This window comes from Callorhinus ursinus, unplaced genomic scaffold, assembly GCF_003265705.2.
Source record: "Callorhinus ursinus isolate GAN/ISIS: 27379988/994484 unplaced genomic scaffold, GSC_fseal_2.0 scaffold18, whole genome shotgun sequence".
Taxonomy (NCBI): domain Eukaryota; kingdom Metazoa; phylum Chordata; class Mammalia; order Carnivora; family Otariidae; genus Callorhinus; species Callorhinus ursinus.
Window position 1 is genome coordinate 9,791,883 of NW_027397080.1, and position 24,195 is coordinate 9,816,077.

General features: G+C 35.8%; 1 protein-coding gene across 9 annotated transcripts in view; it reads right to left on the reverse strand.

Annotated features, from left to right (window-relative positions):
- Positions 1 to 24,195, reverse strand: part of ZMYM4 (zinc finger MYM-type containing 4) — a 129,897-nt gene that overhangs the window by 21,446 nt on the left and 84,256 nt on the right. For all 9 annotated transcript variants that reach the window (XM_073902923.1, XM_025856487.2, XM_025856488.2 and 6 more), the window contains 18 exons: positions 21,071 to 21,245; positions 20,745 to 20,957; positions 18,201 to 18,351; positions 17,575 to 17,690; positions 16,730 to 17,005; positions 16,405 to 16,555; positions 15,068 to 15,240; positions 14,370 to 14,520; positions 13,686 to 13,826; positions 13,316 to 13,353; positions 12,256 to 12,400; positions 8,788 to 8,906; positions 7,712 to 7,883; positions 6,024 to 6,077; positions 5,046 to 5,225; positions 4,595 to 4,689; positions 803 to 974; positions 531 to 626 (listed from right to left, as the gene is read on the reverse strand). In XM_073902923.1, the coding sequence (XP_073759024.1) occupies positions 531 to 626; positions 803 to 974; positions 4,595 to 4,689; positions 5,046 to 5,225; positions 6,024 to 6,077; positions 7,712 to 7,883; positions 8,788 to 8,906; positions 12,256 to 12,400; positions 13,316 to 13,353; positions 13,686 to 13,826; positions 14,370 to 14,520; positions 15,068 to 15,240; positions 16,405 to 16,555; positions 16,730 to 17,005; positions 17,575 to 17,690; positions 18,201 to 18,351; positions 20,745 to 20,957; positions 21,071 to 21,245 (2,618 nt within the window). The remainder of the gene's footprint in view (positions 1 to 530; positions 627 to 802; positions 975 to 4,594; positions 4,690 to 5,045; positions 5,226 to 6,023; positions 6,078 to 7,711; positions 7,884 to 8,787; positions 8,907 to 12,255; positions 12,401 to 13,315; positions 13,354 to 13,685; positions 13,827 to 14,369; positions 14,521 to 15,067; positions 15,241 to 16,404; positions 16,556 to 16,729; positions 17,006 to 17,574; positions 17,691 to 18,200; positions 18,352 to 20,744; positions 20,958 to 21,070; positions 21,246 to 24,195) is intronic.

Below are 24,195 nucleotides of genomic sequence, written 5' to 3' on the forward strand. Positions count from 1 at the left end.
ATAAAAAAGGAAAATAAAAACTGAAAACAAAAGTTTAGAATAGGAACTTCAAAACCAGAGGGGAAAAAAAGTAGGCTCTAAAATTAAACACTGCTGCTCTATATGAATTGTTTATTGGGTCCCAAATTTCCTGGCACCCAGTCTCACAGAGCTTATTATTAGGAAAAATTCCTACAGAAGAGGCAAGGCTTTTCCAGGTAAAATTTTTCTCAACACCACCACCAACAGCAGAAGTGTCACAATGGGTTCCATGTTACAGATACAGGGCTCAAGAATACAGATTTGAGTCACCCGCGTAATGTTAGAGGAAGGAATACAATTCCTCGCATTTGCGTAACAAATTCATGCCCATACAACCTTACCTTCATAACAAGATCTTTATAATTGAGAGTAGGATATTAATTTCTCTCTTTTACCATAAGACTCCAATTTTTAAATAATCTTAAATATTCCCATTTACAAATTTAAAATCGGCAATGATATTAAAAAGTGATTTAGAGAATTCAGACTACAAAGAGAAATGATTTTACCTCTACAGCCTGGCTCCGAGGATTCTTGAGAGAGTGCATGGTCTTGAGCACTTCCTAAAGGGTCAGAACATGGGCTAGATGCAGCATGTTCAATACCTGACAAGGAGAGAAGAAATAAAAACTTTAAATAAAAATGGAGGAAAATTTAACACCAAAACCAAAGTTTTATGCAATTTTTGACCTAATATGTATCCCTTTTGTGTAGATTGATGACTTGAACTATATACCCCCAACCCCCTCAATCAAGACACAAATTCATGCTGTGTATTTACCGCCACATTTCAGATCCCCCTGCTCTTCCTTGGCATTTTTCCACTGAACCCAGTTCTTCCAGGCATTTACCCCGTACATGTATTTCAGTGTCATCCCAGACACTGAACATCCCTGAAAGGCTCCTTGAATAAGACTTCTGGGCTCCACAGCCACTACAGACTTCTTCCGTCCCTGTAAGAATTCAAAAAATTCACAGAATATAAAATTTAGTTCTGAATCTTTAAGAAACATAGTTCTCAAAGAAAGAAGGGAATAAATTTCCAGAATACACAATTTATTATTAGATCCTAAAGATTCAGAGTTCTTAAAGCCAGAAAGAGTTTTAGAGGTTAATCCAATCCATATGAGTAAAGAAAAAAAGAGAGTTGAAATGCAGAACTCTAATAATTACTAACATTAGAGTACTCACTATGTTCCAGAAACTGAACCCACCCTATGAAGTATGAATAATAGTTATTACCACTCAGGTCCATTTCATGGAACACATGAGCAGATCCATTCTGGTATCCAAAACAAGCCCCCATAAATTCTCTACCTACAATCAAATTAAACTAGAAACCAATAATGAAATGATGTTAAGAAAATCCTCAAAAATTGGAAATTAAACAACACATTTATAAATACCCATGGTCAAAGAAGAAACCACAAACGCAATTAGAAATTATTTTGAACTTCAGTGAAAATGAAAACATTTTTTCCCACAGTGCTAAAGCTTAAAATGACATTTATAGTATTAAAATGCTTCTATGAAAAATAAATAAAAGTCTAAAATCAAGAATCAAAGCTTTAGGAAAACTAGAAAGAGCAGACCACATTAAAACCCAAAGAAAGAGGGGTGTCTGGGTAGCTCAGTCAGTTAAGCATCCAACTCTTGATTTCAGCTCAGGTCATGATCTCGGGGTCGTGAGATCAAGTCTCACATCAGGCCCTGCACTGGGCATGGAGCCTGCCTGCCTGCCTGGGATTCTCTCTCCCTCTCCCTCTCCCTATGCCTGCCTCTCTCTCTGTCTCCCCCCACCAAAAAAGTAAATGAAATAAAACCCAAAGTAAGGAAAATTAAGGAAATAATAAAAAGAACAAAAATCAATGAAAAAAGGATAGAGAAAAATTAATAAAATTAAAAGGCTGGTTCTTTTAAAAGATAAAAAAAACACACTTCTAGCTAGAATGATCAGGAAAAAAAGAGAGAAAACATTAAATTACCAATACCTGATCCTAGAGACATTAAAAGGTTAAGAGAATGCTGTCACGCCAATAAACTTGATAAGGCAGATGAAATGAACAAACTTCCTGAAAGACACAAACTAACAAAGCTTGCTCTAGAAGAGATAACCTAAACAGCCATAAACATTTAATTCATAGTTTAAAACTTTCCTACAAAACCCCTGTAGACCCAGCAGTTAAATTATATCAATTCTATTTTAGAAAATAAAAAGGGAGTAAACACTAACTCACTGTACAATGTTACCATTATCCTGAGAACAAGGCCAGACAGTCATTATAATTAGAAGACTACAGATCATTGTCTCTTCAATGGAGACATTTATAAAACCTTAACAATATACTAGCAAACTGAATCCAGCAACAGATAAAAGAGTAAATACATCAGAAGAAAGTAAGATTCATCCCATGAATGCAAAGTTAGTTTACCATTTTAAGAATTAATGTATGTCATCATTTTAATAGACTCAGAAAGGAAAAACCAGATGAGGATCTCAATAGATGCAAGAGAGCCACCTGACAAATTCAACACAAATCATGATAAAAATTCTCGGCAAATTAAAAATAGAAGTGAACTTCCTGCCTGACAGGGGCCCTCCACAAGAAACCTACAAGTAATATCATAGTTAATACTGCAAGACTGAACACTTGCCCTACGACTGAGAAAAGGCATGAAGATCTGCTCTCATCACTAATATTCAACGTTGTACTGAAGCGTACAATACATAAAAGAATCCTAGCTAGTGCAATACATTAAAAAAAAAAAAGTGCATTAAGATTGGAAAGGAAAAAGTAGAACAATCTTTATTCACAAATAACAGGACTGTCTAGGTAGAAAATCCTAGACTTCAGCTGAGCAAAATCACAGTACATAAAATCAATATAGAAAAAGAAATCTCAGGGTGCCTGGGTGGCTCAGTTGGCTAAGCACCCAACTCTTGATTTTGGCTCAGGTCATGATCTCAGCGTCGTGAGATCAAGCCTGGCACTGGGCAACACTCTCAGCAGGGTACCTGCTTGAGATTCTCTCCTCTCCCTCTGCCCTTCCCCCGGCTTGTGCTTTTTCACTCTCTCTCTAAAATAAATAAAATCTTTACTATAAAACCTAGCAATCCCACGTCTGCATATTTTTCCTCAAATGAAACTATATGTTCACACAGAGATTTATATCTAGAATGTTCATAGCAGCTGTATTTGAAACAGCCCAAACCTGGAAATAACCCAAATTTCCATCAACTGTTAAACAAATTCTGTTTGTCCATACAATGAAATGCTACTCAGAAAAAAAAAGGAATGAATGGCCTACTGATACATGAAACAACACAGATGAATCTCCAAAACATTAGGCTAAGTTAAAGAAGCCAAACAGGGAAGACTACAAATTACATAATTCCATTTGTATGAAATTTTAGAAAAGGCAAAGCAGTACCATTTTGCATCAATCTGCAAAGCAGATTGGGGGTTATCAGGAGCTAGAGAAGACTAACTGGAAAGGTCATGAGGGAGCTTTTGGGGCAGTGGAAGTGCTATGGTTGTGGTGTTAATTACATACTGAATATATTTGTTGAAGCTCATCAAATTTTACACTTAAAATTTATGAATTTTTGCATGTAATTATAACTCAACAGAGATACTTTTTTAAAAATAAGGCTATTATTCTTTTAGTTTTTAGTATGGGAAAGTCCTGTCAATATGAAAAACAGTCCACATGAATTTCCCTATTATACTATATTAAATAAAATAAACCTCATTATGATATATAAAAAAGCTAAATTTAGAGACTTAAAAAAAAGTGTACGAGGATTATAAAAAGCTTTTTAAAGTAAAACAACAGAACACCCTCAATTATAAAAACAAAAGAAAAAGACCATGCTAAAAGAAATATAAAGTAAAAGGTAATGGTCTTTTTTTCAACAACAGCTGTCTGCCATATATTGTTTATTATTTTGCGTTCATCAAATATAATACAAATACATTTACAAAATTTTATAAATTCATAAAGATGCCATGATTATGTGGGACATACACAGGTGTTGTGTCATATACTATTCTGGAGTGCCAGGAATGCTGCCCTTTCTTGTATCTGAATGGCTGAAACCTGGACCATGAGTCAGTACATGCTCCTAGCTATCAGTCCCCAGTAAGTCCTGGATGACTTACTGTAACACAAGTGAGTAACAAACCATCCACCAGTAAACTGTAAATTTTTGTGGTTACCCTTCTATCAGTTGGAAAAGGCTTATATAATGATGGTCCAGATGATGACAATCACAACAAACATTGAACAGCTACATAATAATAATCACATACTAAGCACCTGCCATGTGCTATGCTAGAAGACTTGATCTCAGTACCTCTATTACCAAAACATTGAGGTTTACATATCCCTTTAAAATACTCAAAAGATATGGTTCTTGATTATAAGAAACAAATAAAGGCACAAAAGGACAAGGCTGTGTAAAACAATGTATGGAATTCTGTGACCCTGCCTGTTACAGAGCTTCATAAACATCAAGAACTAAGAGACACCAAAGGAAAGAAAATACTAGAAAAATTAAGCTACTGCTTACTCTTCGTCTAGGCTGAGGGAAGCCATCTCTGTGCCGTCGTCTTGTTCGGGAACGTGCCTGGATTCCCTGTCCTTTATTCAGTGGGTCAAAGGATTCTATAATAATCAGCAGAAAGCATAATTTGAGGTAAATAACTCACAGATTTATATAAAGACAGAATGGGGGAGGAAACATCAGGTAATCATCACTATATTATTTTGTTCATGATAAAGTAACTTTTAAGAAAAACAAAGGATACAGCACTTAAAAACTTCATTAAAAATCAAGGAAACCTCCTACATGGTTACCATGGGAAAGGTTAAACGCAACACAAAATTAACTATTTATTATTTAACCTTCAAAGGTGGGGATCATTTGTGCCCTAGATTATCACACTGTATATCAACTTCATAATGTCAATTCAGAGTTATACCAATCTTCTAAAATCAAGAGTATTTTATGTGGCACAAACCGGATGGAAAATCTGCTTCCAGATCCTGCTCAGTTTCCCCTTTTGAGAGCTGCTTCAAGTCTGAATCAGCCTCTTGCACAGCATTTGACTTTAAGGCATAATGATTCAACTCTTCCTCCCAGCTATGCGGAGTAGATACTGCCTCTGATTCAAGGTCACCACTGTATGTACTTCCTTGGTCTGAAACAGACAGAAAACAAACAAATGCTCAAAATAAGACAGACTCTATTCGTGCTGAGAAACCTTCCTGAATGCTGGAATAACAAAACCGAGATGACTGCCAATTTAACTAGGTACACTAAAGAATGAAAACTTCACCAGCCTCATAAAACTGGCTTCATATTCTTGGTATACACTTTAAAGCATTATTTCAATTAATCCTTAAAACCAATATCTGAGGTATCTTTTATTATTCTCATTACATATTAGCATACATAAACACCTGATGCCCCCTACAAATAGCTATAATTACAAATATTAAATCCAAGGATACTGATACTTTGTGGGTTTGTATTAATAACTAAGGATAGTATTTTTTTTTTTTTAAGATTTTATATATTGGGGTGCCTGGGTGGCTCAGTCGTTAAGAATCTGCCTTCAGCTCAGGTCATGATTCCGGGTCCTGGGATCGAGCCCCGCATCGGGCTCCCTGCTCCTCGGGAGGCCTGCTTCTCTCTCTCCCGCTCCCCCTGCTTATGTTCCCTCTCTCGCTATGTCTCTGTTAAATAAATAAATAAAATTAAAAAAAAAAGATTTTATATATTTATGCGAGAGAGAGAGAGAGAGAACCTGAGCAGGGGGAGGGATAGGGGAAGATGGAGAAGCGGACTCCCCGCTGAGCAGGAAACCTGACACCAGCTCCATCCCAGGACCCTGGGATCATCACCTGAGCTGAAGGCAGAAACTTAACCAACTGAGCCGCCCAGGCACCCCAAGGGTACTATTTCTAAGATCTGAAATATATGCAGAATTACAAACCTTTTTCAAAAATCTTGGTGTCTAGAAAGAGTTCCTGTTCAGAAGTTTGGGATCCTAAAGAAAAAAAAAAAGTATACATTTAATAACTTACATGTATACACAAAGCAAATTGCATCTCAAATAAAATGACTGCGTATATAAATGAATCATACTAGGGAATGCGAAGAAAATAGCCTTCATATGCAGAAAGAATGATTAATAAAACTAGGCATTAGTGGTAAATGAAATTAAACAAATTTTGACTGTAACAGTAGTTAAACTTCCAGGTAGCAGTATGAGAGAAGTCAGGTCAAGAGAGACCTTTATTTTACACTCCTGTGCTTTCTGAAATTTTTTTTTTACCATGAAACACATACACACACACACACGAACAATTTATTTACAAATTGACAAATACGATTACAACTATCTGTCTTGCAGGTTAGGTCTGAAAGTTTTTTCAGTCTGACTCTATTTTTAGGTTAACTTTGCCTTTAGGTTAAGGCAAAGTTACAATATTTGTACAGAGGAAGCACCTGAAAAATGTTAATTAATGTGAATGGAGATGCCAACTTAAAATGAGGTTTATTTATCAGGAATTGCTTAAACTTCTAAACTAAGTATCAGAAATTAGAAGATCAAGAACAAGGGGAAATATTCTAAGACATTAAATTCCACATACAAATGGGTCAGAATTATGAGGTTATATACGAGAGAGCAAAATGAGACCAGAAACAGTGGGATAATAACCTTTTTATGCATCTCTCAGGATATATATGATTTTAAAACTTAATGGCAACACAAGAGGAAAGCGGACATTTTTTTCAAATGCTACAGTGTTCTTAAAATCATCTAGCATTTATTACGCAAAATCTAAACCCAGCGGCTAGCTTTGTAAAAACCATCACTGAAAAAAAGAAAACATTTGTCAGGAAAAAATAATTTCCTGGCTCCTCAGTGATACAGGAAAAGGCCTTCGTGTATTTCAACTATCCAAACACCATTTTCTCTACCTCTTCTTATACCCCCAAATCAAGGAGGTACTAATTAAGGCTAGAACCTTTCTGGATATGTACTCAAATTCTGTCATGTGCTTTGGAGTCAAACAGACGGAATTCAATTTCTGGTTCCATCACTTTCTGATTGCATAACCAGGGCAAGTATGACATCCTACTTTCCAAATGAGTTTAAAATAAACAGTATCCACCCCACAGGGTTGTTGTAAAGGTTAAATGAGGTGATGCACAGAGTGCATTTAGGACATGTCTAGGGTATGGTAAGCACATAACTACTGTTCTTACTGATATGCTACCCTCATAACATAGGATTTATCTATAGGTTATCTTGAGCCAAACGGTTTTCCCTCCTAAGGCTCTATTTGTCTTCTATCAATATGCTGATTATTATACAACAGGAATTCTTAAATAGGGATCATGTTTTTGAATATAGGAATAAAGCCAAAACATAATCATGAAAATGGATTTACAGATTATTTTTCTGGAATGATTAAGAACTAAAAGTAGAGTATTAATACTTAGTTTTAAAAAAAGATAGGACTTTCAGAGGTATCAAATTTAACAAATCCATACACCTCATATTTAAACACAAATAAAGCTTTTAGAAACACTTGATTATCCAACACTTAATATTACCTGAGTTACCCAAATATTTTTAAGTGTATTTTTTTCTTACTTTAAAATTATACCAACCTCCCTGGGATAGAGTCTTCTCCTTCTCTTCATCTTCTGCAATCATTTCTGCCATCTCAAGGAGATCAGCTTCAAATGGATGTGAAGGAAGCTTCTCCTTAATGTCTTCAATACTTTCAGTGACTTTATCTTCATTATCCATTGAGGATGGAATAAGCATAGGGACAGGCATCTGAAAGACCGAGGACAGTTTCTGGGGAATATGTCTGTCATCCAAAACTATTATTTGTGAGATGATTTAAGTACTAAAATAATGAACAAATTCAGGTATTTCTATTACTGATGATTAAAACAGTCTTGCTCATTTGTTTTTATAAGACCACAGCCATCCGAATCAAAATTCAGTTAAGTGCTTTTTCTAAACAATCAACAAAATGTGATTGTCTAAAAGAGTAATTATCTAACATATTTTTGTTTCTGATTATATTCTTGCTTAACATTTTCAGTTTCACACAACTATTTTCCTTAAGAATTCACCAAGGACGGGCGCCTGGGTGGCTCAGTCATTAAGCGTCTGCCTTCGGCTCAGGTCATGATCCCAGAATCCTGGGATCGAGTCCTGCATCGGGCTCCCTCCTCAGCAGGAAGCCTGCTTCTCTCCCTTTCCCACTGCCCCCTGCTTGTGTTCCCTCTCTCGCTGTGTCTCTCTCTGTCAAATAAATAAATAAAATCTTAAAAAAAAAAAATTGACCAAGGAAAAATATATTTCCAATAAAAAAATGAATACATTTCTAAGAAAAAGAATAATGTAAATCACAGTTTTTACTTTCTCACCCTTGCTAGAATCTACAATTTTAGCACATACACAATTTCTGATCTTTTCCTATTTGAGTGGTTTATTGTGTATGAAACGTTATAAATAGGCTACATCACAGCATTCTCTGAGAAGGAAGGGTATAAACAGAAGCAGTCCTTCATATACTCCATACTAAAAAATACAGTAATATGATAATAACCAACCATAGTCAGGAATATTTTACCAACAAGTGAAGAGTTTTTTTTTTTATGGCACTCTAACATTTTACTTGAGGAAAACGTTCACTAAATCAGCCTTAATCTCTAAAATGATTACTCACTGGAACTGGTATTCCAAATGGGACTGGTGCATACTGAGTATAAAGATGAAGAGGTATGGGCACAAACACTGGTACAGGAACTGGCACAACAATGACCTGGGGCTGACTTGGAGTATCTTCTAATGATGAACAAAAAAATCACAAAAAACAAAGAGGGTTAGAAACATTTTAATAACAAAATTTTTTTAAAGCAACAGAGATTTATAGTTCAAAAGAATTATAATTAAAAAAAATTTTTTTAAACATAAAGACTTGGGTCGCCTAGGTGGGTCAGTTGGTTAGGCGTCTGCCTTCGGCTCAGGTCATGATCCCAGGGTCCTGAAATCAAGTCCCACCCACATCAGGCTCCCTGTTCAGCGGGGAGTCTGCTTCTCCTTCTCCCTCTCCCTCTGCCTCTCCCCCCAGCTTGTGCTTTCTCTCAAATAAATAAATACAATCTTAAAAAAATAAAAATAAAAAACAAAGCACACAGACTTATAGTTCAAAAGAAGTGTAATCTTTGACACTCTGAGTCCACAGAGGGAGAAATAACTGAAGTAGCAGTAAAGAAAGGTTTGAAGATAGCAGTGATAAAAAGTGGGCAACACAACAATGATCAATGATATGAGGACACAGTGAATGAAGGATATAATTTGGATTAATTAACAAAGAATTGGAACAGTAATCTTAGAAGAGGGCTATAGAAAACTGATAACATGAGTAAGAAGAGAATGTTGAGGAGATTAAATTGGTAGAAGGGCCATTTTCATGAGGCTATAATGAACTTTTAAAAATCATTTCTAGTAGACAGTGTGGAGCTACTACAGATCGGTTAGCACAAAGTAATATGATGAAAATGTCATTTAAAAAGCTTAATTTGGGGGTGCCTGGGTGGATCAAGTCAGTTGAGCATCCAACTCTTGGTTTTTCCCAGGTCATGATCTCAGGGTCATGAGATGGAGCCTCGTGTCAGGCTCCATGGTAGCATGAAATTTGCTTGAGGATTCTCTCTCTCCCTCTCCCTCCCCCCTGCCCTCCCCTCACTTGGGCACACGCACGCACACACTCTCTTTCGATAAATAAATAAAATCTTTTTTAAAAAAGTTTAATTTAGAGGCCCTCTTAATGTGGAATAAAAAGTATATCAAGTGTAAAAGTAGGGGGCAACTGCAATGTGTAGAGCTGAGATGATGAGTACAGGGACCAGGGCGGTTATGATACCTACAAAAAAGAATGAATATATACAGCCAGATGTTCTAAGGTACTAAAAGATGAAACGGAACTTAGAAACCTAAATATGAGTACAGAAAAAGTGAGAAGGATGGAGAATTCATTCAATTATTTAATAGGTATCCTACAGAGTCCTTTCTATGTGCCAGAAAAATATCCTAGAAGATTACAAAACCATTAACGTAAGAGAAAAGTGATGCTAGTGACAAGAAGTGAAAAGCTGACAAGTTGAGTAGGGTCAGAGGTGGGATCAATTTTACCATGGTCCAGTGGACATTTAAAAAAAAAAAATTACCTGCAGATAGGGGGCTGGGCAAAGTGGGTGAAGGGGAGAAGAAGAAACATGCCTCCAGTTATGGATTGAGTGAGTCAAGGAACAAAGAGCAGAGCATAAGTAATACAGTCAGTGATACTCTAAGGGCAGTGTGATGGGACAGATGGTAGCTACACTTGGGGTGAACACAGCATAATGTATAAACTTGTCAAATCACTAAGTTGTACACCTGAAACTAATGTAACACTGTGTGTCAACTATACTCAAAAACAAAAAAACCCAAATCACCTGATTAGAGATATCTGATAACAAAGCTACATAATACTAAATCAGTCATTATTAATACAATACAAATATAGGCCAAAGTCATCTACAGCATTACTAGTCAATGTGGTCCATGGGACCTTTAAGAAATGCAAAACCTCAGACCCCACGAAATTACAATGTACTTAATAAAATTCCAAAGTACTTCATATGCATATTAATGTTTGGGAAGCACTGACCTACAGGATAACCTTCCAGATCCAGGATAACCTTCCAGATCTAGGAATCTAGGATTACTTCCTGGTTTAAGAATTCTGAGACTTTCTGGGTGCCTGGATGGCTCAGGCGGCTAAGTGTCTGAATCTCAGGTCATGATCTCAGGGTCGTGAGATCAAGCCCTGTGTCTGACTCAGCGTGGAGCCTGATTAAGATTCTATCTTTCTGGGGTGCCTGGGTGGCTCAGTCGTTAAGCCTTTGGTTCAGGTCATGATTGGATCGAGCCCCACATCAGGCTCCCTGCTCAGCGGGAAGCCTGCTTCTCCCTCTCCCACTCCCCCTGCTTGTGTTCCCTCTCTTGCTGTGTCTCTGTCAAATAAATAAATAAAATCATTAAAAAAAAAAAAAAGATTCTATCTTTCTCCCTCTCCTTCCCTGCCCCTCCCCTGGGAGGCTATGACATTTGATCCACAACCTGCTCCATTCGCCCTCAGCCAGCTTGACAGAAGCTCCCCTCTGGGTAGGTGTAGCCAGGAAGAATGGGCTCCTCTTTCTTCAGCTTCCAAGCAAGGGTTACCATACCTCACCAGGGGGACTGGCCACCATCATTTCTCATCCCCTCCAACTCCAAGCTGAAGAGGATAATTTCCTGGTGAGTATAGCTGACAGGCTGGGGTCTCCCTTTCTTCACCCAGTTGCCACCTATAGAGTAGAGGCCCTACTGCAGGAATGGTAGGCCAAGAATACTGGGTCCCAGTCACCATCGGCCCTGATGAATTTGCAGGGCAGAGATTCCATGCCAGGAGAGGCAAACTGAGAAAACCAGAGGATGGCACCATGCCCAGAATCCAGAAATGTAGCTCAGAAATTTTGCCTGGGGGGAGAGGCCATTCTTAAGAAGAGAAAGCCCTCTTGCACAAAAATCTGACTTTATTTGAAACAGAGGGTGAAAAAGTTCAAACCTAAGCATGCTCTACAAAACAACAGTTCCTCAGGGTGCCTGGGTTGGTTAAGTGGCTGTCTTCAGCTCACGTTGTGATCCCAGGGTCCTGGGATCGAGCCCTGCTTCAGACTTCCTACTCAGGGGGGAGTCTGCTTCCCCTTCTCCCTCTGCCCCTCCCCCCTCTCATTTTCTCTCTCAAATAAATAAATAAAATCTTAAACAACCACAACAGTTCTTCTTCATTAAGACCCTGTCTACATAATTCCAAAATCTAGGCTTATTCCATAAAATTACACTGTCATTAATAACAAAAGAAAATGAAGTATTCACAGTATGGTATTATAAATTAAAACCCCCTCTTTGCCATAATTTCTTAATTCTCAGAGGGTGAAAATACCTAACTCACAGGAAGTTGTGACAACAAAAGTGGGCAATGTATATAAACAACCAAACACATAACCCGGGAAATAGCAGGCACTCAATTAACGTAAGCAGCTCTCACATTCCTTTCCAAAAAAAGAAAGAAAAAAAAAATTAAAGGAAGAAAATGCAAGGAACATACCTGTCTGGCATTCTTTGTTTTGGGTATGTGGTTTGCAAGAGGTGGCTTTAGTCTGTGTGATGGGTTTGCACAATAAAGCCTTATTCTTCAAAAGTCTTGGGGGCTGGGAAGGTGGCAGTTTCAGGGCATCTGTTTGTGTACTTGCCTAGTTAAAAAAAAATCAGAAACCGAAGAGGTTTTCAAAAGCTTATCATTAATTATAAGAAATATTATAATTTCAAAAGAAATACTATATTGGAATTACATGGAAGACAGAGAACTTACTAAATATGTAAGAAATACAATATTCCTAAAATAGCTATAGTAATAAAATAGTCTGATAACTATATACTGACTCTGAATGTATCTAATTAACAGTTCTATTTAACATGAAAAATGTTATTTCTATTGTAAGATACTGTTGGCCAGTAACACTGTTGTCTATGTTTAAAATGAGAAGTTATGTTCTGAGTCTTAGAAGACTTTGTTTCAAGATTGCTAGAAATAACAGAATCACTTATGATCACTTAAGTAACTTGAAAAAAAAAGGTATGAAAGTTATCCCAGCGACTAGAAAACACTTTAGAAATGCCACTGTTCTAGTTGTAAGTTTTTCTCGTATTTATTTTTTTCTTCTTTTAAGAGACAAAACAAAAAAATACTGAGTGAAGAAACAAGAATGCTTATTTAAGGATAATCTGCACTGGGTGGAAAACAAAGTACATTTTATAAATATTTCATTTACAATCTGACTATATTACAAAACACTCCAAATACCTTTTATGCCTGAATTCTATAAAATTTAATTCTCTAAAGCTAAACTAAAAAAAAAACAACTAAACTAAACCAAACAAAAACAGCCTTCAGTAACTACACAGAGAGCAAGCATTCAAAGAAATCAAAGTACGTAAAAGGCCTAATTAACCAGAATAACCAGAATCTTGTTCCCAAAGATTAAATGAGCTTATAAAATTTATTTTATATAACAAAGAATAAGGAGGAAAAATTAACAGACATATTCATATGTATAAAATTGGGAAATAAATACAGTGGCAATACCAGTTAAAAGAATAAAACTTACATCACCAATGATTTTTGCTGTTACTGTTGGAACTGCACCTGATATAAATTAAAATAAATATTTAGGATCTTACACAATTATTTAAACAGTAGCATTTAAAGCTGATGGTGGAACGACAGACACAAAATCTCATAATAAAAACATGAATTATCTTAATTCACAGGAAAACTACATGTAAAGTGTCACATGAAAAAAAGAGACCAGAAAGTGATACAAACATTGTTTAATACCCAGCAGCCCACAAGGAGCCACCACTCATAATAAAAGTGTGTCAAACATACGAAAATGATCACTGATGGAAAAAAAAGATACAGACCGACTGTATTCAACATCAAAAGGCTATAGATAAATGCTTTAAACTCAGACATACCTTGTAAGACACTGTTAGAATTCACTGTGGGCTGAGCAGCAGGAGCACTGGCTAATGATACTACATTAGCTATAACTGGAGTTGAATCCTTTCTTAGAGACGGGGGCCCTGCTGAAGCAGCTGGCACCATGGAAATACTTGCTAATAAACAAAAATAAAAAAAACCTTTTAATTTATATGCACATACAAAGAAACCAACATCTCAAGGAGGTTAAACAATGCTTTTAGTAAGGTTAAATTCTGTTAAAGCAAAGAATCACTTTAGGATTAACTGGGCTTTTTTTTAATTCTTTTAATTAGTGAAACATAAAAGTATTCCATGTACTTTCTCTTGTATAACTATGCATGCGGTATATTTAAAAGGCCATGTGATTTCGATTCTATGTCCTTTGTTTTACTCTCAAATCCTTTTTTAAGGAAATCAAGGTGTATATACCCAATTACAAACATTAACTGCCATTCTTTCCCATAGTTCTTACAATTTAATTCAATATGCTCAGAGAAAACATAATGAACTCATTTTGATGTTAAACAAAAAAGGGATTTAAATGTTAATGCTATTTGAACAGAATGAAATTTGCGAATTTGTGTTTCATGAAATTATTAACAACTGTTTAAAGTTCCCAATCTGTAGAACAGTAGTTGGTCCTTGGCACTGATAAAGACTGTAAAGTTTAATTTTACCTGCATTGTTTTGTGAAGGTGGGTCACACATACTCTGCTGATTACAGAACATCAAGATACAAAGCAGGTTACAGAAATGTTTAATTTCTCCTCGCCATTTCAAGGATTCACTGAGTTTACCCTGTCGCTTACAACCATCACATTTGGCCATCTAAAAATGAAATAAGATGGTAAAGGAGTAAAAAACAAATTATCTGTGGCCTGAGAGAATGAAAGCAGTACACAAATGACAAGTGAGGAAAGTAACTTATCTAGAACACAAAAATGAAGGTTAACCACCCTAAGATGGTAAGTATCATTTTTTATCATTTATACTAAACATTAAAAGTCACATTATAGATGTCAATAAAAAGTAATTTAAAAACATAGTGAAATGAAAATAAGACCTATATTCCCGGCTCAGTGGAGAGCCTGCTTCTCCCTCTCCCTCTGCCTGCCACTCTCCTACTTGTGCTCCCTATCAAATAAATAAATAAAATCTTAAAAAAAAAACAAAAAGAACGTAACTTCAGTGACATTAAAGTCTTCTTAAATCTTTTATTAATACTGCAAGAGGACATAATACTTTTTTTTTACATAATACACTTAATACTTAAAAGTTTTAAATCACTAAACTGCCCTTCATACTACATTAAAGAATACAACGGAGTAATGTATGCCCTAACTTGAAAAACCCCAGGAATGTGGATTATATTTACCTGATAGAACAGAACTGTATATTTGGACATGCATTCTTCACAACAGAACTCTTCTACTTTCCCCCCCAAATTATTCTGTACCAGTTTGGGAGATGTCTGTAAACAATAACTGCACATTTTACAGTGATTTCCCCAGCGTTTTGCCAAGTCGTGTTTATAAAGCAATTTGCAACCTAAAAACGGGAAAGATAAAATTAACGTGAGAAAAAATATTAAGTATCTATACCTTTAAACTTAAATGCCCTGTGACAATGTTTTCACACTTGGATCCTTAGCAATTAGTAGATCGAGAGATCAATGAAAGGATCTATTCTATCATTTTCTTTTTTTAAATAAAATAAGACAGAACAGAAAATATTACAGTGCATCACATATAATAAAAGCCAGCTTTGTTTCATAAAATTTTTATTTTACTTGGGAGGGTGATAACATACTGGGTCACAATGATCTTTTGTGTTGTGGTCAAAAGGTTTGAAAGCCACTAGTCTAGGCGGCCAATTGTGTGCAGTTTTAGAATAAAACAAAACATTAAACATACAAAATAGTCATCTAAATAAAGAGACAATCTACCTCACATTGATTTGCCTATTCAGAAACATGTCTGTTTTTTTTTTATTTTTATTTTTTTTAAAGATTTTATTTATTTGACAGAGACACAGCAAGAGAGGGAACACAAGCAGGGGGAGTGGGTAAGGGAGAAGCAGACTTCCTGTGGAGCAGGGAGCCCGATGCAGAGCTCGATCCCAGGACCCTGGGATCATGACCTGAGCCGAAGGCAGATGCTTAACAACTGAGCCACCCAGGCGCCCCACAAACATGTTTAGGATGCTACCAAAATTTAAGAAGTTCTCTTTACAAGTAAGGTGCAATAGGGGTGCCAGGGTGGCTCAGTCGGTTAAGTGTCCGATGTCTGGTTTCTGCTCCAGCCATGACCTCAGGGTCCTAGGACGGAGCCCCATGGCAGGCTTCACACTCAGCAGGGAGTCTGCTTAAGATTATCTCCCTCTTCTTCTCCCTCTGCCCCTCCCCCACCTAATAAATACATCTTTAAAAAAAGTGCAGTAACTACAAGATCCCTATCAATCTAAGAACATGGAATGTTTTTCACATCACCACCATCTTCTGTAATACAGTCCAATGATCTTTTCCTTCATTTTGACATCTATATGATATGAAGGATTAACTCAGAAAAAAAAAAAGCAAACCAAGTGTAAACAAAAGGCTTTGTTGTTATACACGAAGGATAAACTAGATAAACTTAAATAGTAACAGCTTAAATCATCAGTTACTTTTAAAAGGACCAACATGCTCAGTAGGTAAGATGATCTTGCCTTTACCTTCACTACAGAATGACTTGTCAGCACCTGAGAATCGCACAGTCTCCTTTACAATTTTCTCAATTTTACAATATTCACACATTGCCATTACATTATTTATTTTCTTATATTCATCAGAGCAATTCTTGCCACAGAACTGAAACATTTTACCCTGCAAAGAAATAATCATCAAGTACTAATTAAACATTTGGTTTATCTTTTGGAAATCCTTATTCCCTCCTACTTTCAAAACAAGCAGTGTAATTTTGAGAGATGAAAAGCCAGAAATGATTTTATAGATAGACCATTTTATACTCAAACCCTATATCATTATCCTATACTTTACCTTATAGTCAAGAAGTTCTGGTTTTGTGGCAAAAAGGCGGTTACAGTGCTGACACTTGAGTTTCACAACACTTCGTGCGAACCCAACGTGCTGGGATTGGGCAGCAAGTCGCTGGAGACCAGCTGCAGCAGAGCTACTGATGGAGGTGGGAGAAACAGCAGAGGTGTTCCCCCCTCCTGCTGATACTGTTGAACTTGTGGGGATGCTTACAATTACTTGGCCCTGAGACAAGGGCACTACTGAAGAATTCATTCCTGTTGGTTTGTTGAACAAATTCTGAAAAATGAAACAAACAAAATGATCAATGTAATCATTTGTTCAAACAAATAAGATAAGCACTGAGTGTCTAAGTTTGACAAGCATAGTTCGAGGTACATAAGATACACCTGTGAACAAGCAAAACCCCCTACCTTTGAGCAGCTTATAACTGAATGTGCAGTGTCACTTATACCCAAAAACTAAAATAATTTAATGATCTCCTTTTTTATTTAATTTTTTTAACTTTTTTTAAAAGTAATCTCCGTGCAACATGGGGCTCAAACTGACAATCCCAAGATCAAGAGTGGTTTGCCCTACTGAGAGCCAGCCAGGGCCCCAAACTAATAACCTCCTTTAAAAATAATATCCTCCCAATAGATAATCTGGGTAATAACAATTCCACTTAATGTTACAGGAGGCAATTAAATGACAATCCTCCAAATACAGCAAAAGTCAAAGAATCCACATTTAACAAGACTGAGATAGAAGTGTAGGCAATCGGGGCAGGAGCAAACACCTACCAAGTTTACATACTACATAGTAGGCACCTCACTGACTGGAAGGGAGGAAGATTTTTGAAGTCGTACCTGGAACGCGACAACACAGCTATAGCTGCAGAAGTTGCGTATACTTCCATCTGACATGGCGAGGTGATACTGAGGGATTGCTGAGGTTTTACAACTGTTACACTGCACTTGTACACCTAAGCAAATCAAAATAAAAACTAATGAATAATATACACAAATGTTCATAAATGTTTGAGAAAATAAGTAAGTATCCAATATATGAAAATTCAAGGGCCAGGTCAAGTTGCAGGAACTGAAACTAAATCATGTCACATACATACAAAAACTAATTTAACATTAATAATACTTCTTTTAATTTAAAGTAGGCTCCAGTCTACCTACAGTCTACCCTGAAACTATAAAGTAAATGAATACTGAAATAAATCAGGTGTGGATAAAAAGATATATTAAAGAAGCCATATGAAATTTTTTTGGAAAAGGGGAATGCACAAATAGGCAAGCAAATAAATAAACATAACTTAAGCAATCAAGGCAAGAGATGATATTTTACAACACAGATCTGAAATATTTTAAATTTGCCTTAAAAATCAATTATATTTGGACAAAAATCTGTACTATACAAAAAAGCAATAACCATAACTTTTGCCAACTATTATTACTTATATAGTTTATGAAACCGGTATTACCTGCAGAAGTAACCATTTTAACTCTGTAAGCAGATAAGCAATTAACAGAACAGAAAAGCTCTGTCTTTCCCAAGCTATTGGTATTTTCAATCATTTCTGCTGAGGATCTCAATGATTTGCAAAGCGCACATGGTGTAATTTTGGCTGATTTCTATTAAGAGAATAAAATAACATTCATTTTTACCAAATTATAAGTAAAAGCATAATTCTTTGAAATGTTTATACTTAACACTGTTGAAATATTTTAAATTAGTGGCTTTCAAACTTTTATGATTACAATCCTCAGTAAGAAATAAATTTTACAAAGTGACCCAGTACATATTTCTGAAGTTTTGTGTATTACACATATATGTATATAAAACTGAAAAAGTTTCATAAAACAATATAAATTATAATAACATGTGATGCATGTTTCTATTTTCCATTCTATTCTATTTCATTAAAAAATAATGCTGACCACAACCTGGCAATTAATTTGGGGATCTATTAATTGACTGTAACTATAGTTTTAAAAATGGAATTTTAAAAAATTACACAACAGGGAATTCATGCTCTTACACTATGCTAAAAATTAGAAGAACTCCCCCTCACAAAAGGTGCTATATATGGCAATTAAATGTGAATTCAAGAGAATAAAATTAGAAAATTCACTACTAAATATTCTACCACTAATAACAACGAAGCACACAAAGCAGTAAGCAAGTAAGCAATAAAGTGGGAGCAAACTTTGGATATCACAAGTGTCTAAATATAAGCAATCAATGAGTCTGTTATCTTAAGTTCCCACTAAATTAAGGATTCAGCAGCAAATAATGCTAAATACTACTAACATATCACACATTCAGGATAACCTATGAAGTATATCCAGTATCCATTATCTCTGTGAAGTTTTTGCTGATAGTTTCATCTTGTCCTATCAAGGAGAACTGATCTGTGCCCTGCTGTACCATAATACTTCCATCATACCATCTCTACTCAGTTGTAGGTCTATCTCCCCCAGGAGGCAGCAGCCCCTCAAAGCAGGAATCACATCTAATGTTTGTTTAATGAATTATATATGACGAAGGAAAGAAAGCAGCAGATATGACCATCTTCAATATGCCAGTTTCTATAGTAGGTGCTTTCTCATTCTTACTTCACATAATTCTAACAACATCTCAGTAACAGTAGTAGCATAATATCCATTCACAGATAAGAAAATGGACCCAGGGAGTTTAACGGCTTTCCCCAGGTAAAAATTCTATTTCAATAGAAAGTCAAGGAATCAAACTGAGATCTGCTTTACTTCTAAATTCACGTTCTTTCTCTACACTATAGTACATATTAATATGTGAGAAATTTATAGATATTGGCTAAATTAAAAACAATAAATAATTTAAAATTAAGATGATTCAACCTATTTCTCCTTCTCTTGTGGAATATGAACCATCTTTCAATGGACTGAATCCAAGTAACTTTTAGTACTTGAACAATACCAAGAAAAGTCTTTTGGACAAGGATAAGCTCATGAAGATACTGTCTTTTCTCTCCCTGTGAGGGCAAAACCAATGTGTTTCTAGAGGAAGGAATAAATAGTAAAGCTAAGCCCCTTTAATGTGCTTCAGAATAAGAAGAAATAAATGGAAACACCATATAACACTGAAAATTCCAAAATCACTGCAAAGTATTAAGAATAATTTAAAAGAAATTTCTCAAATGACATTACATTCATGAATCTTGTTAGACTGTATAAAGATTCACTAATTTAAGAAAAAGAATGATCAGCTAATGCATTGAAACAGGAAGGTACTGTAAAATTAAAAATATTCCTTTGGACTTATGAATTTTAAAATCTAATTTGTGATCAAAATTTACTAACAAAATACAAATATAGTAAAAATGAAACTGCCTAACAGACATTTGTCATACAGCATTCATGTGATTCATCTTCTATAAACCTCATCAATTCACAAAATAACATATAACCTACATTTTTCTTATTTCATGAAGAAAAGGAAAAACCTCTTAAATAACTGTAAGATTTTTATTTTCTGACTTGCAATTTCAACTACATGGATTTGATGGCAAGAATATATATGTAACTTGTGACCTTACCTTATCAAATAAAAAAGTATACACTTATATGCAAACCAAAAATATATTTCAAAGAAAACTAGTTACCAAAAAGATGAAACTGGGTATCTCTGGGAGATGCATTATTTTTCTTCTTTGTGCATTTTCAAAATATTGTTAAAAAACATGAATCATATTTGAAATACAAATGCCATGCCCTAAAAGCATGTATTTTAAATGAAGAGAAAAATATGCTACTTATAAAACTCTACAAGTGGGTTTTTAATACACATTCATTTGACAACTATTTATATGTAAAAATATTAAGCTAATAATAACATCTTCTCTCTCTCCCTCTGACAAATAAATGAAATCTTAAAAAAAATAACATCTTAGTATTTTTGTGACAGTATTTTCATAAGTAAGTTCTACCAAAACAAGTAGATCCTTCTAAAAGGAACAAAGACACTGGGGTTAAATACAGTCATGTACCTGCTTATATGCTGTGACACACGCTGAGCTACAAAACTTCTTAGACTGGCCCTCTATCTGAAGCATGTGGCACTGCCCAGAGCCACTGTAACAGTAGCCTCCACAGTTCTCACAACAGTTCATGGTGAGGTTGTTGGCAGAGCGAAACTTCGAGAAGCAGGCATCACTGCAAAGTTTATGTACCACATTCTGGTAATTAACTTCATGTCGAATCTAGAAATTGAAAAACACCACATCAACAACGAGCAGAAACCATTAAAAGCTGTTTTATTAAGCACAAACATTAGATCTCCCTGGATCTCCCACCCAAAAGTAAGATGACTTACAACAGCATTCTTCTGACACATGCTGCATTTGGTTGAAATGCTGTTCGTATTTATGGTGACAACAGGTTTCCTTTTCAGTTCATATGTTGATAGACATGACTGACTGCAAAAATCTTTACTAGTGGTGCTATTTTCAAACTGGGCACTGATCACATCCTTTGGATTTAAAATATCTCTAAAAATGATAACAAAAATAAAATAAGCCACAGTATCATTTGTATTTTTCCTTTTTGTCAGTTAAAATAAATAAAACAGGGGCGCCTGGGTGGCTCAGTCGGTTAGGTGTCTGCCTTCAGCTCAGGTCATGATCCCAGGGTTCTGGGCTCGAGCCCGCTCCTCCCCGCTCATGCTCTCTCTCTAATCTTTAAAATAAATAAATAAATAAAGCAGAGGCAATTATATATATATGTATGGAAAGGGCACTGATATTTAAATAAAAACACATGGGTTTTCCTGGGTAAATGGATAAATTGCTCTGATCCTTAAGTTCTGTTCTATAAACAGAACTAACACATGGCTTACTTCATAGAACTGTTGGGAGGATTAGTATACTGTGTTTCAAGACTAAAAGGATATATATCAAAGTTTTATTCATTATCTCTAATAGGTAGGATTATAACAGATGTTAATTTTCTTCTTTAGGCTCTTTCATATTTTCAAAATATTCTTTAAAAATATATTACACTTGAAAAAATTTAAAAACACCATCTTTTAAAAGTAAAAATACAGGGGCACCTGGCTGGCTCAGTTGGTGGAGCACAAGACTGTTGATCTTAGGGCTGTGAGAGAGAGCCGCATGCTGGGTGTAGAAATTACTTAAAAGTAAAATCGTTAATAAATAAATGTAAAAATAACATTTCAAGCCACACAGTGTATATTCTAGCATAGTTATATAAAATCGAGTACTTCTATTTTTAAATAATTTAATTTGTAAGCATTACTAGCAAAGGCAATGAAGATTAAAACACTTCTAAGGCCCCCTACTGCTCTACACCTTATCCTACCCCCAAACCAGTGCTCCCACATAGCAGTTTATTAAATCGTTTAAGTGTAAACCATTTTAAAAGCCAATGGAAGGGGCTCCTGGTTAAGTGACCAACTCTTGATTTCGGCTCAGGTCATGATCTCAGGGTCATGAGATCAAGCCCCAAGTTGGGCTCTGGGCTGAGCATGGAGCCTGCTTGAGATTCTCCCTCTGCCCCTCCCTGGCTCATGCTCACACTCACTGTCTCTCTTAAAAAAAAAAAAAAAGCCAATGGGAAAAAAATGCCTTTATGGAAATTTTCTAAATGTTGTCTCCCTCCCATGAGTGCACACCACATAATAGTATATAAACCATTATACTCATTCTTGCATCTTAAACAGATTACACTAATAGAGTACTTTTTAGAAAAGATTACAAATATCTCTGCTTCAATAAAAGATAACAGTAAACATAATGGGAATCATCACAAGGAACACCTCATATGCTATAATACATAACTCCATACCTCATCTTCTATACTTAGTAGCTCTAGGCTCTTCTACTTTCTGCATTTGTTTTTGCCTTCACAGTTTTTTTTAAGATTTTATTTATTTGTATGACAGAGAGAAAGAGAGAGCACAAGCAGGGGAAGCAGGAGGCAGAGGGAGAAGCAAACTTTCTGCTGAGCAGGGAGCCCGATGCGGGACTTGATCCCAGGACCCTGGGATCATGACCTCAGCCAAAGGCAGACACTTAACCAACTCAGCCACCCAGGCGCCCCAGTTATTTTTTAATTAGGGGTTGTTTTTTTTTTTTATTTATTTGACAGAGAGAGAGAAAAAGAAAGAGCATGAGCAGGGGGAGAGGCAAAGGGAGAGGGAGAAGCAGGCTCCCCACTTAGCAGGGACCCCAAAATGAGGCTTGATCCCAGGACCCTGGGATCATGACCTGAGATGAAGGCAGACGCTTAACCAGCTAAGCCACCCAGGCGTCCCTAGGTTTTAATGTATTTCATTTATATAGGTATTTATTGAGCACTTATATTGAGCCAGGCACTAGCTATACACTGTGTCACAATATGGTACAAGCATGCACTCCAGGAGCTCACAGTGTATTGGGACAAAAAGACAAATGACATATAAAATACCATAACAGAAGCATCCTTAATATATAAAAGTGAAATAATTATGAAAAAGCATAACGTACAATAGAAACAGAAACGAAGAAACAATTATTTCAGACAATATGTGACATGAAAGCCTACCCAAAAGGTGACATTTTAGCTGCATCTTAAATAGGAGCTTCCTAGAAGGTTAAGGAGATAAGGGCTGGGGTGCAGCATGGATCAAGGCAAGGAAGAATAAAAGTAGGTATATGTCTCACTCCCCTCAGTATGCCTAGCATCCAACTACATTACATCTTATTATACATTATATCTGATTCCAAACAGTAAAAATTCAGAAATGATACAGAAAATCCTCAAATAGTTACTTCTTTGAGTATCATTATATCAAGTAATCTGATCTTTCTAATAGTATTTTAAAAATTATCCTCCAAATTACCTCTTTTACAGAGGATTTGAAAAAGATTTTTAAAAACAGTGTTAGGTCCTTATTACTAAAGAAACCTGAAAATTAAATGATAATTAGCCAAAATATACTCAGAGTTTAGGTTAAATTCAAGATGTTAAGAGATATGCTTAATAAAAGATTAAGAAAAATAAAACTGTTACTTCAAATAGCTATTGAGTTTCTTGTAACCTAAGTGCTGCTGCTATATTTCTACTGGTCTATAAAAATAGTGGCTATCAGGAAGGAAATCTTTTCTACCTCCACCCATTCAAATTAAATTGAAATCCTTCTTGGGATCCTTCAAGGGATTAACTTACAAATCAAACCTGTTTGATTATATGGACTACATGGGGGCCAGGGGGCGGGGTGTTAGCAAAATTAACCAGCTATGTGACACTGAGGAAATATTTTAACTTTTTTGAATCCAATTTCCTTATATTTAAGGTACGATCGATCCAACTGAACAATTTTATAGTCAGATAAACCAGACTATCCCAACTGCTGTAATGACTGTGTAAATAAGAGGAAAACAGGGGCGCCTGGGTGGCTCAGTCAGTTAAGAGTCCGATTATTTTTTTTTTTTTAAGATT